Genomic DNA, 12,029 nt, shown 5'->3' with positions numbered 1-12,029 from the left:
TCACAATCTAACCAGATTTTTCCCTTTACCTCAACTTCCAACTTCAATCAGTTGCCTCATCAATACTACTTTCTCACAAGTTCTCTTGCATTCATCCTCTTCTCTCTATTCATATAGCTTCTTTTTACCAAATTAGTCTCCCTACTAAGGATCTCTCTCCTCTCTCATATCTCCTTTATCTATCAGTTTAATATTTCTAAAACACAGATTAGGACATATCATTCCAACACTCAGAAATCTTTAGATGCTCCCTATTACCTTTTGGATAAAATATAAAAGTTCCAGCATGGCATTTAAATCCTTCAATAATCTGGCTTCCACCAGATTAAAATCTTATACCATACTACTCCTCTTCATAACATTCCAACTTCTACCTCCACACCTTTGTGTGGTTGCTTATGTATTTCCTCATCACTTCTAGGAATTAGCTTCCTTTAAAGCATAGCTCAGGTGCCACTTACTGCCTGAAAATTTTCCTGATCTTCCAGGCAATTAGTGTTGTCTTCCTCTTTAAATTACTTTGTTGTCACTTATCTATGTACATGCTGTATCTGCCTGGTGCCTTGAGGTAAGAGACTTTGTTTTTGGCAGTTAAGTGGATAGAGTGCTGGACCTTAATTCATGAAAGACAAAGACAAATTATATGACTAGGGAAAATAATTTTACTTCTCTCCACCTTAATTTCCTCCTGTAAAATGGGCATCATAGTAGCACCTACCTCCCAGTGAGGTAGCAGTGAGGATCAAATGAAATAAATTTTTGTAAATTATTTTTCAAACAGTAATACAAACAAATGATACAAACAAAAGTACTACAAACAGTAATAACAGTGCAATGTAAAAGCTAATGATTGGGGGGTAATGGGGGGGGAGGGGGAGGTGTAATATCCAGTACTCAGAATAGTCAATGTCTTATGTCTTATATAGAGTTGATACTTAAGAAATACTTGTTTAAATTAATTTTAATTAACTAAGACTGTGTTATGGAAGAGGGAAGAACTTGATTTGCTTACAACTAAAAACATTGTGTCAAAAGTTCTTTTGAGGGGCAAGCTGTAGAAGTAAAGTTAGACTTGACTTAAGGTATACTTCCTAAAAAAGAGCCATTCAAAGATAGAATATCTCTCCTCAAGAGGTAGTACTTTCCCTCTCACGGAATGATGCATTGTTACAGAGGGGATTCAAATTCTGGTATAAGATGAACAATATTGTCGCCAGCTCCCTTCCAACTCTGTTTGAATGAATGTATTCCAGCCAATATCTACATAAGTTCCTCCTTTCCTTCAAAAGCAATGTTAGTATCTCTTCCCTATAGATTCTCTCATCCCTAAGTGAAAGTGATCTTTCCCTTCCTTAGTTTTTTTCCCCCATCCTTTCCCTTGCAGCATAATATTTTATTGGTTTGTACTTTCCCCTCATAACTAGATTATGTACTTGTCTTAAGGTCTGTGTCATGTCTATTTGTATCTCCAGCATCTAGTAAGTACTTAATTAAAACTTATCCGATTCAGCTACATTGAACTAATAAGAATGTTTGTGTGGTTCTAGGTGATGCATTCGAATATTGGCTCTACCATTTACCATCTGAGATTTTGGGCAAGTCACATTATCTAGAACTATTTTTTGTTTGTTTATTTCCATCTGTAAAATTAAAGTTTGGACTACATGACCTCTGGGATAGTTGCTTCCAGCAATAAATACATGAATCTCCTACAGAAAGCAGAACAGAGAATGTCCTGATAGCAAAGCTGGGGACCAAGAAGCAGAGATGCTATCCATAATCCTTGTACCCTAAAATAACACCCTGGGACAAAATGCACACGGGGAAGTGAAAGCGAGTCTCCCTCTAACCCCCAAGAAGATCAGCCCTCTCCCCTACCACGAGGTCCATTTCCTAGATCAGAAAGAAGAGTTTCTAGCGGGGCAAGTCTAAGGTCCCTCTTGCGGCCGGGAATAGGCTACTGAGGTCGGCACAAGACTGGAGACACAGAGCTCCGGACTCCGTTCCTGAGCCGCCCCAGAGTCCGCAGTCGTTCATTTCCAGCTCAAGTGCAGAGACCAGTCTGCAAAACAGATGCTGCAAATCCAAGTCCCTCAGTTCCTTTAACTCCAGAACCGGGAGGCATAGGCAGCCCTACATGGGGAGGAGCGTGGATCGCACTACATTTCCCTGCGTGCTTTGCGCTCAAGCCCGAAGCTTCCACTGCGCTGGCTCAGGCCTTCTGACACTGACAACCAATCCAACCAATGGATGTGGGGAAGGAAAAAAGCTAGGACTAATCACAATAGAGAAGATGGGAATGGGGTAATTCCCCTCCTTGAATGAATTTACCCCCTTTTTCAATGAAGTTTCATGACTCCGCCAACTTGGGGTTGAGCCCTTTTACAGCCATTGTCTTTACAGATTTATCTCCTGCGCTTTGCTTTTGGTGGTGCAGTGAATAGAGCTTGGAGTCTGGAAGACCTGAGTTCAAATTTGACCTTAGAAACTTACTAGCTGTGGAAATCACTTTACTTTCTGTCTCAATTTCCTTAACTTTACAAGGATTTTTGTGAGGATGAATGAGTTAATATTTGTAAAGCAATTTCCAAACCTTTAAGCTCTCTGTTAATGGTACTTGTGATTTTTACAGTAAAGTGGGGCCTCCCTGTTCCCTCCTCTTCGGTGGTTCTGTGATGGCGTATGCCCAAAACTATTCCCCATCTCCAACCATTTCTCCAGAACGGAAAAATCTATGTGTTCCTGATGGAGGTGGGCAATAGGCAGTGACCCTCATGTTCTGAATTCTTGTATAGCACTAGTTAAGCATAAATTGCAACATCTGTAGCTTCGGCATTAGTCAAGCACAAATTGCAGGATCTGTATTATTAATCCGTTAGCCATTCTGTATTATTAATCACCTGTACTAGTTCTGTGCTATTCTGTTCTGTGTACCAGCTTTGTTCTGAATTATTAATCACTTATATTGTTCTCAATTTACCTTAGTTCTGAACTGTTAAGTATTATTTCTTGCCTATAGTAGTTATCCATTATACTGTATCCTCCCTATGTTCCCCTCTTTGACAAGGGCATTTCATAAGGGTAACAAGACCTCTCTTCCACTAACAAATGATGGCAGGTGGGACAATAGGAGGAAACATGGAACATGTGAGGGAGATCAAAATTGAAAGTTGCCCTGAGAAATTCAGCCAGGGAAAATGCCAAGGCGCCACAGACAGATAAGCTCTGGGCTTGTGCTGGGGCCGTCCAAGGTCCCTGATAAACTCCAGCACTGAGACCCCAGGTGCAAAAAGCAACTTTCCAACAAAGGTTATTCATGAAAAAGTATTTAAACCCCAGCTTGTCAGAAGCAACTTGGAACTCTGATGGTAGAGGTTCCCACTGATGTGCGTATCAGTTTTCCCAATAAAGGCTTTCTCCTTGCTTGATTACATTGTCCGTGGACTTCCTTGGTGGTGGGTGAAAACCCGGACCTTAACACATGCACACTAAAGGCTCTGACAGTCCAGGGGCCCTCAATAAATAGGAAACCCTGTTGGGGGGTGAGGGAGATTGGAGCAGGCTATTCTATCAGCTCCTGGCTACTCCATAAGCCCAGGGTTATGGGGCTATTCCACTAGCAACCAGTCTATTCCCTTAACCCTAAGGTTATTCTACCAGCTCCTGAGCCATTTCACCAGCCTAGGCTATTTTACTATCTTAGAAACCTCTTCTTTAAATACAATTATTTTAAACTTCTGAATTGAACGGAGTCCTTTTTGTGGCAAGACCCTGCTACATACTTGGGTATATTTTCCCACAACATTCCCTTCTTTCTCAATGAAGCTGAATCAGAAAATTCAATTATATCCTGGGCATTTCATACATATTAATAAATATTTGCTTTAGATCTGTGATTTCATTGTGTCTGGAATATAGTGGGCATATAGATTGATTGATCAGCAGGGAACTCCCAGGAAAGAAGCTCATCCTACCAGTGCAGAATGACAGCACTCAGGCCATTTACAGTCTTAAAGTTGCCCAGAGAATTGACTTACCCAGAGTCACACAGCCTAAAGAAATCAGAAACCAGACCTAAATCTCAGTCTTACTGCCCTCTCTATCCAGTACCTTGACTTCCCCTCCTTAGGTGTTACAATGGATATTGTGCTAGACCTAAAGTCAAGAAGACATCTTCCTGAGTTCAAATCTAGCCTCAGATACTATCTGGGCAACCCTGGGCAAGTCACTTAACCCAGTTTACCTCTGCTTACTTATCTTTAAAGTGAACTGAACTGGGAGAGGGGGGGGGAGGGAGGAAAAGAAAATGATCTTTGTCTCCAATGACAAATGTTTGGAAATGACCAAATAAAATAATGTTTAAAAAAAAGAAAAAAGAAATAAAGTGAACTGAAGAAGGAAATGGCAAGCCACTCCAGGATCTTTACCAAGAAAACCCCAAATGGGATCATGAAAAAAGTCAGACACAATTGAAATATGATTGAACAACAACCACCTCTGGCTTTATTAGAATCATCCATAGGTTTTCAGAGCAAATCATACTTAGCAGTAGCTAATCATACTTCAAAGGTCATTTGTTCAGGTGGGTACTCCCTCTTCCTCTACTAATACTCTTGAATTGCTATGTTACTGGGTTTTCTTTTTGTTTTTAAAGGAAATCTGAAAGAAAGAAAAAGGTCATCCAATAAACAAACCTTAAGAATATAGAGTTGAGAGGCTTTAGAGATCATTCAGCTCAATTACTCTGATTTTACAGATGAGTAAATTAAAATCCAGACTATCCCATAGTCACACATATGTCTTAGAGGCAGAAGTTAAACACAGGTGCTTCCAGTTTCAAGGATGACCCTCTCTCTGTCATGTCACCCCATCTTTTATCCACAAGGCAAAAGGGAGCCACTGAAGAATTTTTAATCCAGGATCTAAACCTTAGGAAGATTATTCTGGTAGATGTATAACCAATGATTTGGAGATGGGAAAAACTGGAAGCTGGGAAACTATAAGAATTTAAATTTAGGTGGGCAGCTGGATGGCTCAGTGGATTGAGAACCAGGCCTAGAGATGGGAGGTCCTAGGTTCAAATCTGGCCTCAGACACTTCCCAGCTGTGTGACCCTGGGCAAGTCCCTTAACCCCCATTGCCTAGCCCTTACCACTCTTCTGCCTTGAAACCAATACAGAGAATTGATTCCAAGATGGAAGGTAAGGGTATTTTTTTAATAATTTAAATTTAGGTTTTTATGCTAATATAAAAGTTCTAAAATAATTTTGTGGTCACCGATTTAAAAATATTACAGCTTAAGTCAAAATGACTTTTAGCAGCTTAATTTAGAAAGAGGTGGAAAGAGTGAAAGTGGAGAAATATAGATAAAGAGATAGAAAGTATTGCCTAGGTATGGATACCCTAAATTTAATCCCAATGACTCCAGAACACAAATGAAATTCCAAAAGCAAATCTCATCAAAATCCAAAATCCTAATTAGGAAGCCAAAATCCAAAGAGCCAGGAGACACTGAAGAATTCACCAAGAACCGTCAGTGATCATGAGGCTAAGACAAGAATCTCACCAGAACTCATACTGAAGGGAGTGTCCCACCAAAGTGCCAATGAATAGAGAGGGTCTCCACTCCCCACCATAAGCCAACAAAGGATCCAAGGAAAGAGTTTCCTCCTCCAGTCTGGTTTACCAAGTCAGAGAGAGTGAATCAGTCCTCAGGTTGGCTTTTTTAAAGCAGTTTTCTCTGTGTCACTTCCTGTCACTCCCCCACTTTACAGAATTACTCTTAGCCTTTCAATTTTCCTAGCACTGTGGGGGAGAGAGGGAGTAACCTTTGGAGGTGTGAGCTCACTCTAGTAAGTGACTTGCAAGCTCTTTTAGTGTCAAGTAGGGGTACTTCAAGTTCTTGATTTGTTTAGCAAAAAATAGACAAGGAGAAAGTTAATCCTATCTTCACAGAAACCAATTAAGAGACTATTACAAGGCCAAGAATATCAAGGGAATCAATGAAAACAAAAAACGAAGGAAGGAGGCCTAGCTGTAACAGATTTCAAATTATACTATAAAGCAGTAATCATCAAAACAATCTGGTTCTGGCTAAGAAATAGAGTAGTGGATCAATGGATAGATTAGGCAATTAACATATAGCCATTAATGTTCATAGCAACTAAGTATTCAATAATCCCAAAGATCCAAGCTTTTGGGAAAAGAACTCACTATTTCACAAAAACTACTAAGAAAACTGGGGGGAAATGGAGAAACTAGACATAGACCAAAAGCTTACACCAAACACCAGTAGAAAGTCAAAATGGAAAGAACCCTAAAAATAAAGGGTGGCAGCATAAATAAATTATGGAAACACAGAAAAGTTTACCTGTCAGATTATGGAAAAGGGAGAAATTTGTGATCAAATAAAACATAGAAAACACCGAGGAAAAGCAGCTGCTTGACTATAGGGGTTGAGGGGATATGTCTGAGGACAGACTCTAAATGAACACTCTAATGCAAATACCAACAACATGGAAATGGGTTTGAATCAAGAACACATGCGAAACCCAGTGGAATCATGCATCGGCTATGGGGGCGGGGGGGGGGGGGGGGGGAGGAAAAGAAAATGATCTTTGTCTCCAATGAATAATGTTTTGAAATGACCAAATAAAATATTGTTTAAAAAAGAAATAGAGAATATTACCAAAAGTGAAATGGTAGTTTTGATTGCTTTAAATTTAAAGGTATTTTTTTACAAACAAAATGAATGCAACCAAGATTGGAAGGTGTGAATCTTAAAACTGCTCAGACCCTACCTTAGAACATTTGGTTAAGGTTATTCCTTATTTAAACAATGGAGGTACTTGATCAGGAATGTATTGGGAACTTTAAAATTACTCCACCCATACTTAGGCATACTTTAGGGGAAGATAAAATTGTAAAACTCCTTAGTGAACAATGAAGGTACTTAACTCATACTTATAGTGAGGCAAAAGCCCTTAATATAGGTCTATTTTTAGATCTAATACAAAAGGGTGCTAAGTACCTATGAAGGTCAAATTAATCACTAAAAGGGCAAGCTTAGCAAAGAGATGTGAAATACTCAGAAGTTTTAGTCTACCCAGAGAAGGTGATAACAAGATGTAAATTAAGAATGGTCAGTCCTAACTAATTGGAAATTAAACAATATGATACTCCAAAATCGTTTAGTGAGAGAAGAAATCATAGAAACAATTAACAATTTCATCAAGGAAAATGACAAGGGCTAGACATCCTTTCAAACCTTTTGGGATGCAGCCAAAGTGGTAATCAGAGGTAAATTCATATCCCTGACTGCATATATCAACAAACTAGGGAGAGAAGAGATCAATCAATTGGAAATGCAAATAAAAAACTCGAAAACGATCAAATTAAAAAACCCCAGCAGAAAACCAAACTAGAAATCCTAAAAATTAAGGGAGAAATTAATAAAATCAAAAGTGATAGAACTATTGATTTAATAAATAAGACAAGAAGCTGATACTTTGAAAAAACAAACAGAATAGACAAAGTACTGGTCAATCTAATTAAAAAAAGAAAGAAGAAAAGCAAATTAACAACATCAAAGATGAAAAGGGGGACATCACCTCCGATGAAGAGGAAATTAAGGCAATCATTAAAAATTACTTTGCCCAATTATATGGCAGTAAATACAACAATTTAGGTGATATGGATGAATATATACAAAAATACAAACTGCCTAGACTAACAGAAGAAGAAATAGAATTCTTAAATAATCCCATATCAGAAAATGAAATCCAACAGGCCATCAAAGAACTCCCTAAGAAAAAATCCCCAGGGTCTGATGGATTCACCAGTGAATTCTATCAAACATTCAGAGAACAGTTAATCCCAATACTATACAAACTATTTGACATAATAAGCAAAGAGGGAGTTCTACCAAACTCCTTTTATGACACAAACATGGTACTGATTCCAAAACCAGGCAGGTCAAAAACAGAGAAAGAAAATTATAGACCAATCTCCCTAATGAATATAGATGCAAAAATCTTAAATAGGATACTAGCAAAAAGACTCCAGCAAGTGATCAGAAGGGTCATCCACCATGATCAAGTAGGATTTATACCAGGGATGCAGGGCTGGTTCAATATTAGGAAAACCATCCACATAATTGACCACATCAACAAGCAAACCAACAAGAACCACATGATTATCTCAATAGACGCAGAAAAAGCCTTTGATAAAATACAACACCCATTCCTATTAAAAACACTAGAGAGCATAGGAATAGAAGGGTCGTTCCTAACAATAATAAACAGTATATATCTAAAGCCATCAGCTAATATCATCTGCAATGGGGATAAACTAGATGCATTCCTAATAAGATCAGGAGTGAAACAGGGATGCCCATTATCACCTCTACTATTTGACATTGTACTAGAAACACTAGCAGTAGCAATTAGAGAAGAAAAAGAAAGTGAAGGCATCAAAATAGGCAAGGAGGAGACCAAGTTATCACTCTTTGCAGATGACATGATGGTCTACTTAAAGAATCCTAGAGATTCAACCAAAAAGCTAATTGAAATAATCAACAACTTTAGCAAAGTTGCAGGATACAAAATAAACCCGCATAAGTCATCAGCTTTTCTATATATCTCCAACACAGCTCAGCAGCAGAAACTAGAAAGAGAAATCACATTCAAAATCACCTTAGACAAAATAAAATACCTAGGAATCTATCTCCCGAGACAAACACAGGAACTATATGAACACAACTACAAAACACTCTCCACACAACTAAAACTAGACTTGAGCAATTGGAAAAACATTAACTGCTCATGGATAGGATGAGCCAATATAATAAAAATGAACATCCTACCCAAACTTATTCATCTATTTAGTGCCATACCCATTGAACTCCCAAAATATTTCTTTACTGATTTAGAAAAAACCATAAAAATAATAAAATAATAATAATAAAAAATCCAGAGAAATAATGAAAAAAAAAACACATATGATGGGGGCCTTGCAGTCCCAGACCTCAAACTATATTACAAAGCAGCAGTCATCAAAACAATTTGGTACTGACTAAGAGAAAGAAAGGAGGATCAGTGGAACAGACTGGGGACAAGCGACCTCAGCAAGAAAGTATACGATAAACCCAAAGATCCCAGCTTTGGGGACAAAAATCCACTATTCGATAAAAACTGCTGGGAAAATTGGAAGACAGTGTGGGAGAGATTAGGAATTGATCAACACCTCACACCCTACACCAAGATAAATTCAAAATGGGTAAATGACTTAAACATAAAGAAGGAAACCATAAGTAAATTGGGTAAACACAGAATAGTATACATGTCAGACCTTTGGGAGGGCAAAGACTTTAAAACCAAGCAAGACATAGAAAGAATCACAAAATGTAAAATAAATAATTTTGACTACATCAAATTAAAAAGCTTTAGTACAAACAAAACCAATGTATCTAAAATCAGAAGGAAAACAACAAATTGGGAAAAAATCTTCATAGAAACCTCTGAGAAATGTTTAATTACTCAAATTTATAAAGAGCAAAATCAATTGTACAAAAAATCAAGCCATTCTCCAATTGATAAATGGGCAAGGGACATGGATAGGCAGTTTTCAGATAAAGAAATCAAAACTATTAATAAGCACATGAAGAAGTGTTCAAAATCTCTTATAATCAGAGAAATGCAAATCAAAACAACTCTGAGGTATCACCTCACACCTAGCAGATTGGCTAACATGATAGCAGAGGAAAGCAGTGAATGTTGGAAGGGATGTGGCAAAGTAGGGACATTAATTCATTGCTGGTGGAGTTGTGAACTGATGCAACCATTCTGGAGGGCAATTTGGAACTATGCCCAAAGGGCGACAAAAGAATATCTACCCTTTGATCCAGCCATAGCACTGCTGGGTTTGTACCCCAAAGAGATGATAAGGAAAAAGACTTGTACAAGAATATTCATAGCTGCGCTCTTTGTGGTGGCAAAAAATTGGATAATGAGGTGATGCCCATCAATTGGGGAATGGCTGAGCAAATTGTGGTATATGTTGGTGATGGAATACTATTGTACTAAAAGGAATAATAAAGTGGAGGAATTCCATGGAGACTGGAACGACCTCCAGGAAGTGATGCAGAGTGAAAGGAGAAGAACCAGGAGAACATTGTACACAGAGAAGGATACACTGTGGTTCAATTGAAGGTAATGGACTTCTCCATCAGGATCAATACAATGTCCCTGAACAATTTTCAGGGATCTAAAAAGCACTATCCACAAGCAGAGGACAAACTGTGGGAGCAGAAACACTGAGGAAAAGCAACTGCCTGACTCCAGCGGTTGAGGGGATATGACAGAGGAGAGACTGTAAACGAACACTCTAATGTAAATACTAACAACATGGCAATGGGTTCGAATCAAGAACACATGTGATACCCAGTGGAATCGTCGGCTATGCGGGGGGTGTGGGAGAGGAAAAGAAAATGATCTTTGTCTCTAATGAATAATGCTTGGAAATGATCAAATAAAATATTATTTAAAGAAAAAAAAAAAAGAATGGTCAGGCCTTTGGAAAACGTCTAGTGTGATTGGTAGATGTGAAAATTTAGGGGAGGTGACAGGAGAAAATTCTCTTTAAAAGGAGCTGCCTGAACCAGTTCAGAGAAGGAGTTGAGAATAGTTGAGCTCAGGAGTTGAACTGGAGGGTCTTTCTGAACACTAGAGCTTTGCCTGGGACAAAATCTTGTGGTGAGTGATTAAGGACTAACTAGTCTCTAGTAAAAGTCTATCTTAAAGCCAATGGCCTAGGCCCTTTCCTACTATTTCCTCTGCCTCTCTTTCTCTCTCCCTTTCTTTAATTCCTTCATTTGTATTAATTAAAATCTCCATAAAACCCAGCTGACTGGGGTATTTTATATTTGGGGATTTTTCCCACGGTGACCACTTATTTTTGATATTTAAATCAAGACACTAAAAATTATCTTTCTTTACAGTTTGGCAATTCACAGTCTTGAAACCCATATTTTCACAGTCACAGTTTATGGCAACCACTCTTTTGTCTGTAACAGTTTATGGCAACTACTCTTTTGTCTGTAACAAAGAGAAACAACAAATTTGTTGGAGGGTGAAATTTATAGTAAGTATCTCTGACAAAGGCCTCATTTCTCAAATATATAATTAAGTCAACTTTATTAAAATACAAAGCATTCCCCAAATGAAAAATGATCAAAAGATATGAACAGGCAGTTCTCAGAGGAAGAAATTAAAACTATCTACTTATAGTCACATAAAAAAATTCTCTATATCTCTATTGATTAAACAAATTCAAATTAAAACAATTCTGAGATACCATCTCATACCTACCAAGATTGGATAACATGACCAAAAAGAAAAACAATAAATGTTGAAGGGAATAAGGGAAAATTGGGACACTGGTACACTATTGATGGAACTGTGAATTGATACAACCCTTCTGGAGAACAATATTGGAACCACACTCAAAAAAAAAACAATGCATACCCTTTGACCCAGCAATACCACTACCGGCTCTATATCCCTAAGAGATAAGATATAAGTGAAAAAGATATTCCTGTGCCAAAACACTTTTAGCAGCTCTTTTTGTAGTGGCAAAGAGCCACAGGCAAGGAATTGGAAACAGGGGGATGGTTTGGGGAATGGTGGAACAAATTGTGATACATGGTTGTAATGGAATACTAGCACACCATGAGAAGCAGGAGTTCAGAAAAACTTGGAAAGACATGAATTGAAGCAAAGTGAAGCAGGACTAGGTGAACAATGTACATGGTAACAAAAATATTACATGATGATTAACTATTTAAACTATTATCAGCAGGGCAAGTTCCCAAGATATCTAAATGGGATCCATGAGGGAAAATGTTATCCACAGCCAAAGAAGGAATTGTTGGATTCTGATTGCTGATTAAAGCGTGCCATCTTCCACTTTATTTTCTTCATGAGTTTTTTTAAATTGTATTGTGATAAGTGTCTTCTATCACCGCATGAGAA

The 12,029-nt window shown here is 38.0% G+C and overlaps 1 protein-coding gene across 1 annotated transcript in view; it reads left to right on the top strand.

Annotated features, from left to right (window-relative positions):
• The first annotated feature begins 2,137 nt into the window (after positions 1 to 2,137).
• The window catches only part of FCRL6 (Fc receptor like 6), a 60,872-nt gene continuing 50,980 nt past the window's right edge, over positions 2,138 to 12,029 (top strand). Inside the window, exons 1-2 of the mRNA XM_056814633.1 lie at positions 2,138 to 2,304; positions 2,633 to 2,751. Of these exons, the coding sequence (XP_056670611.1) occupies positions 2,138 to 2,304; positions 2,633 to 2,751 (286 nt within the window). The remainder of the gene's footprint in view (positions 2,305 to 2,632; positions 2,752 to 12,029) is intronic.

This window comes from Monodelphis domestica, chromosome 2, assembly GCF_027887165.1.
Source record: "Monodelphis domestica isolate mMonDom1 chromosome 2, mMonDom1.pri, whole genome shotgun sequence".
In the NCBI taxonomy this organism is placed as follows: Eukaryota; Metazoa; Chordata; class Mammalia; order Didelphimorphia; family Didelphidae; genus Monodelphis; species Monodelphis domestica.
Note: the sequence above shows the minus strand (reverse complement) of the source record. Positions and strands in the feature narration are given on the sequence as shown.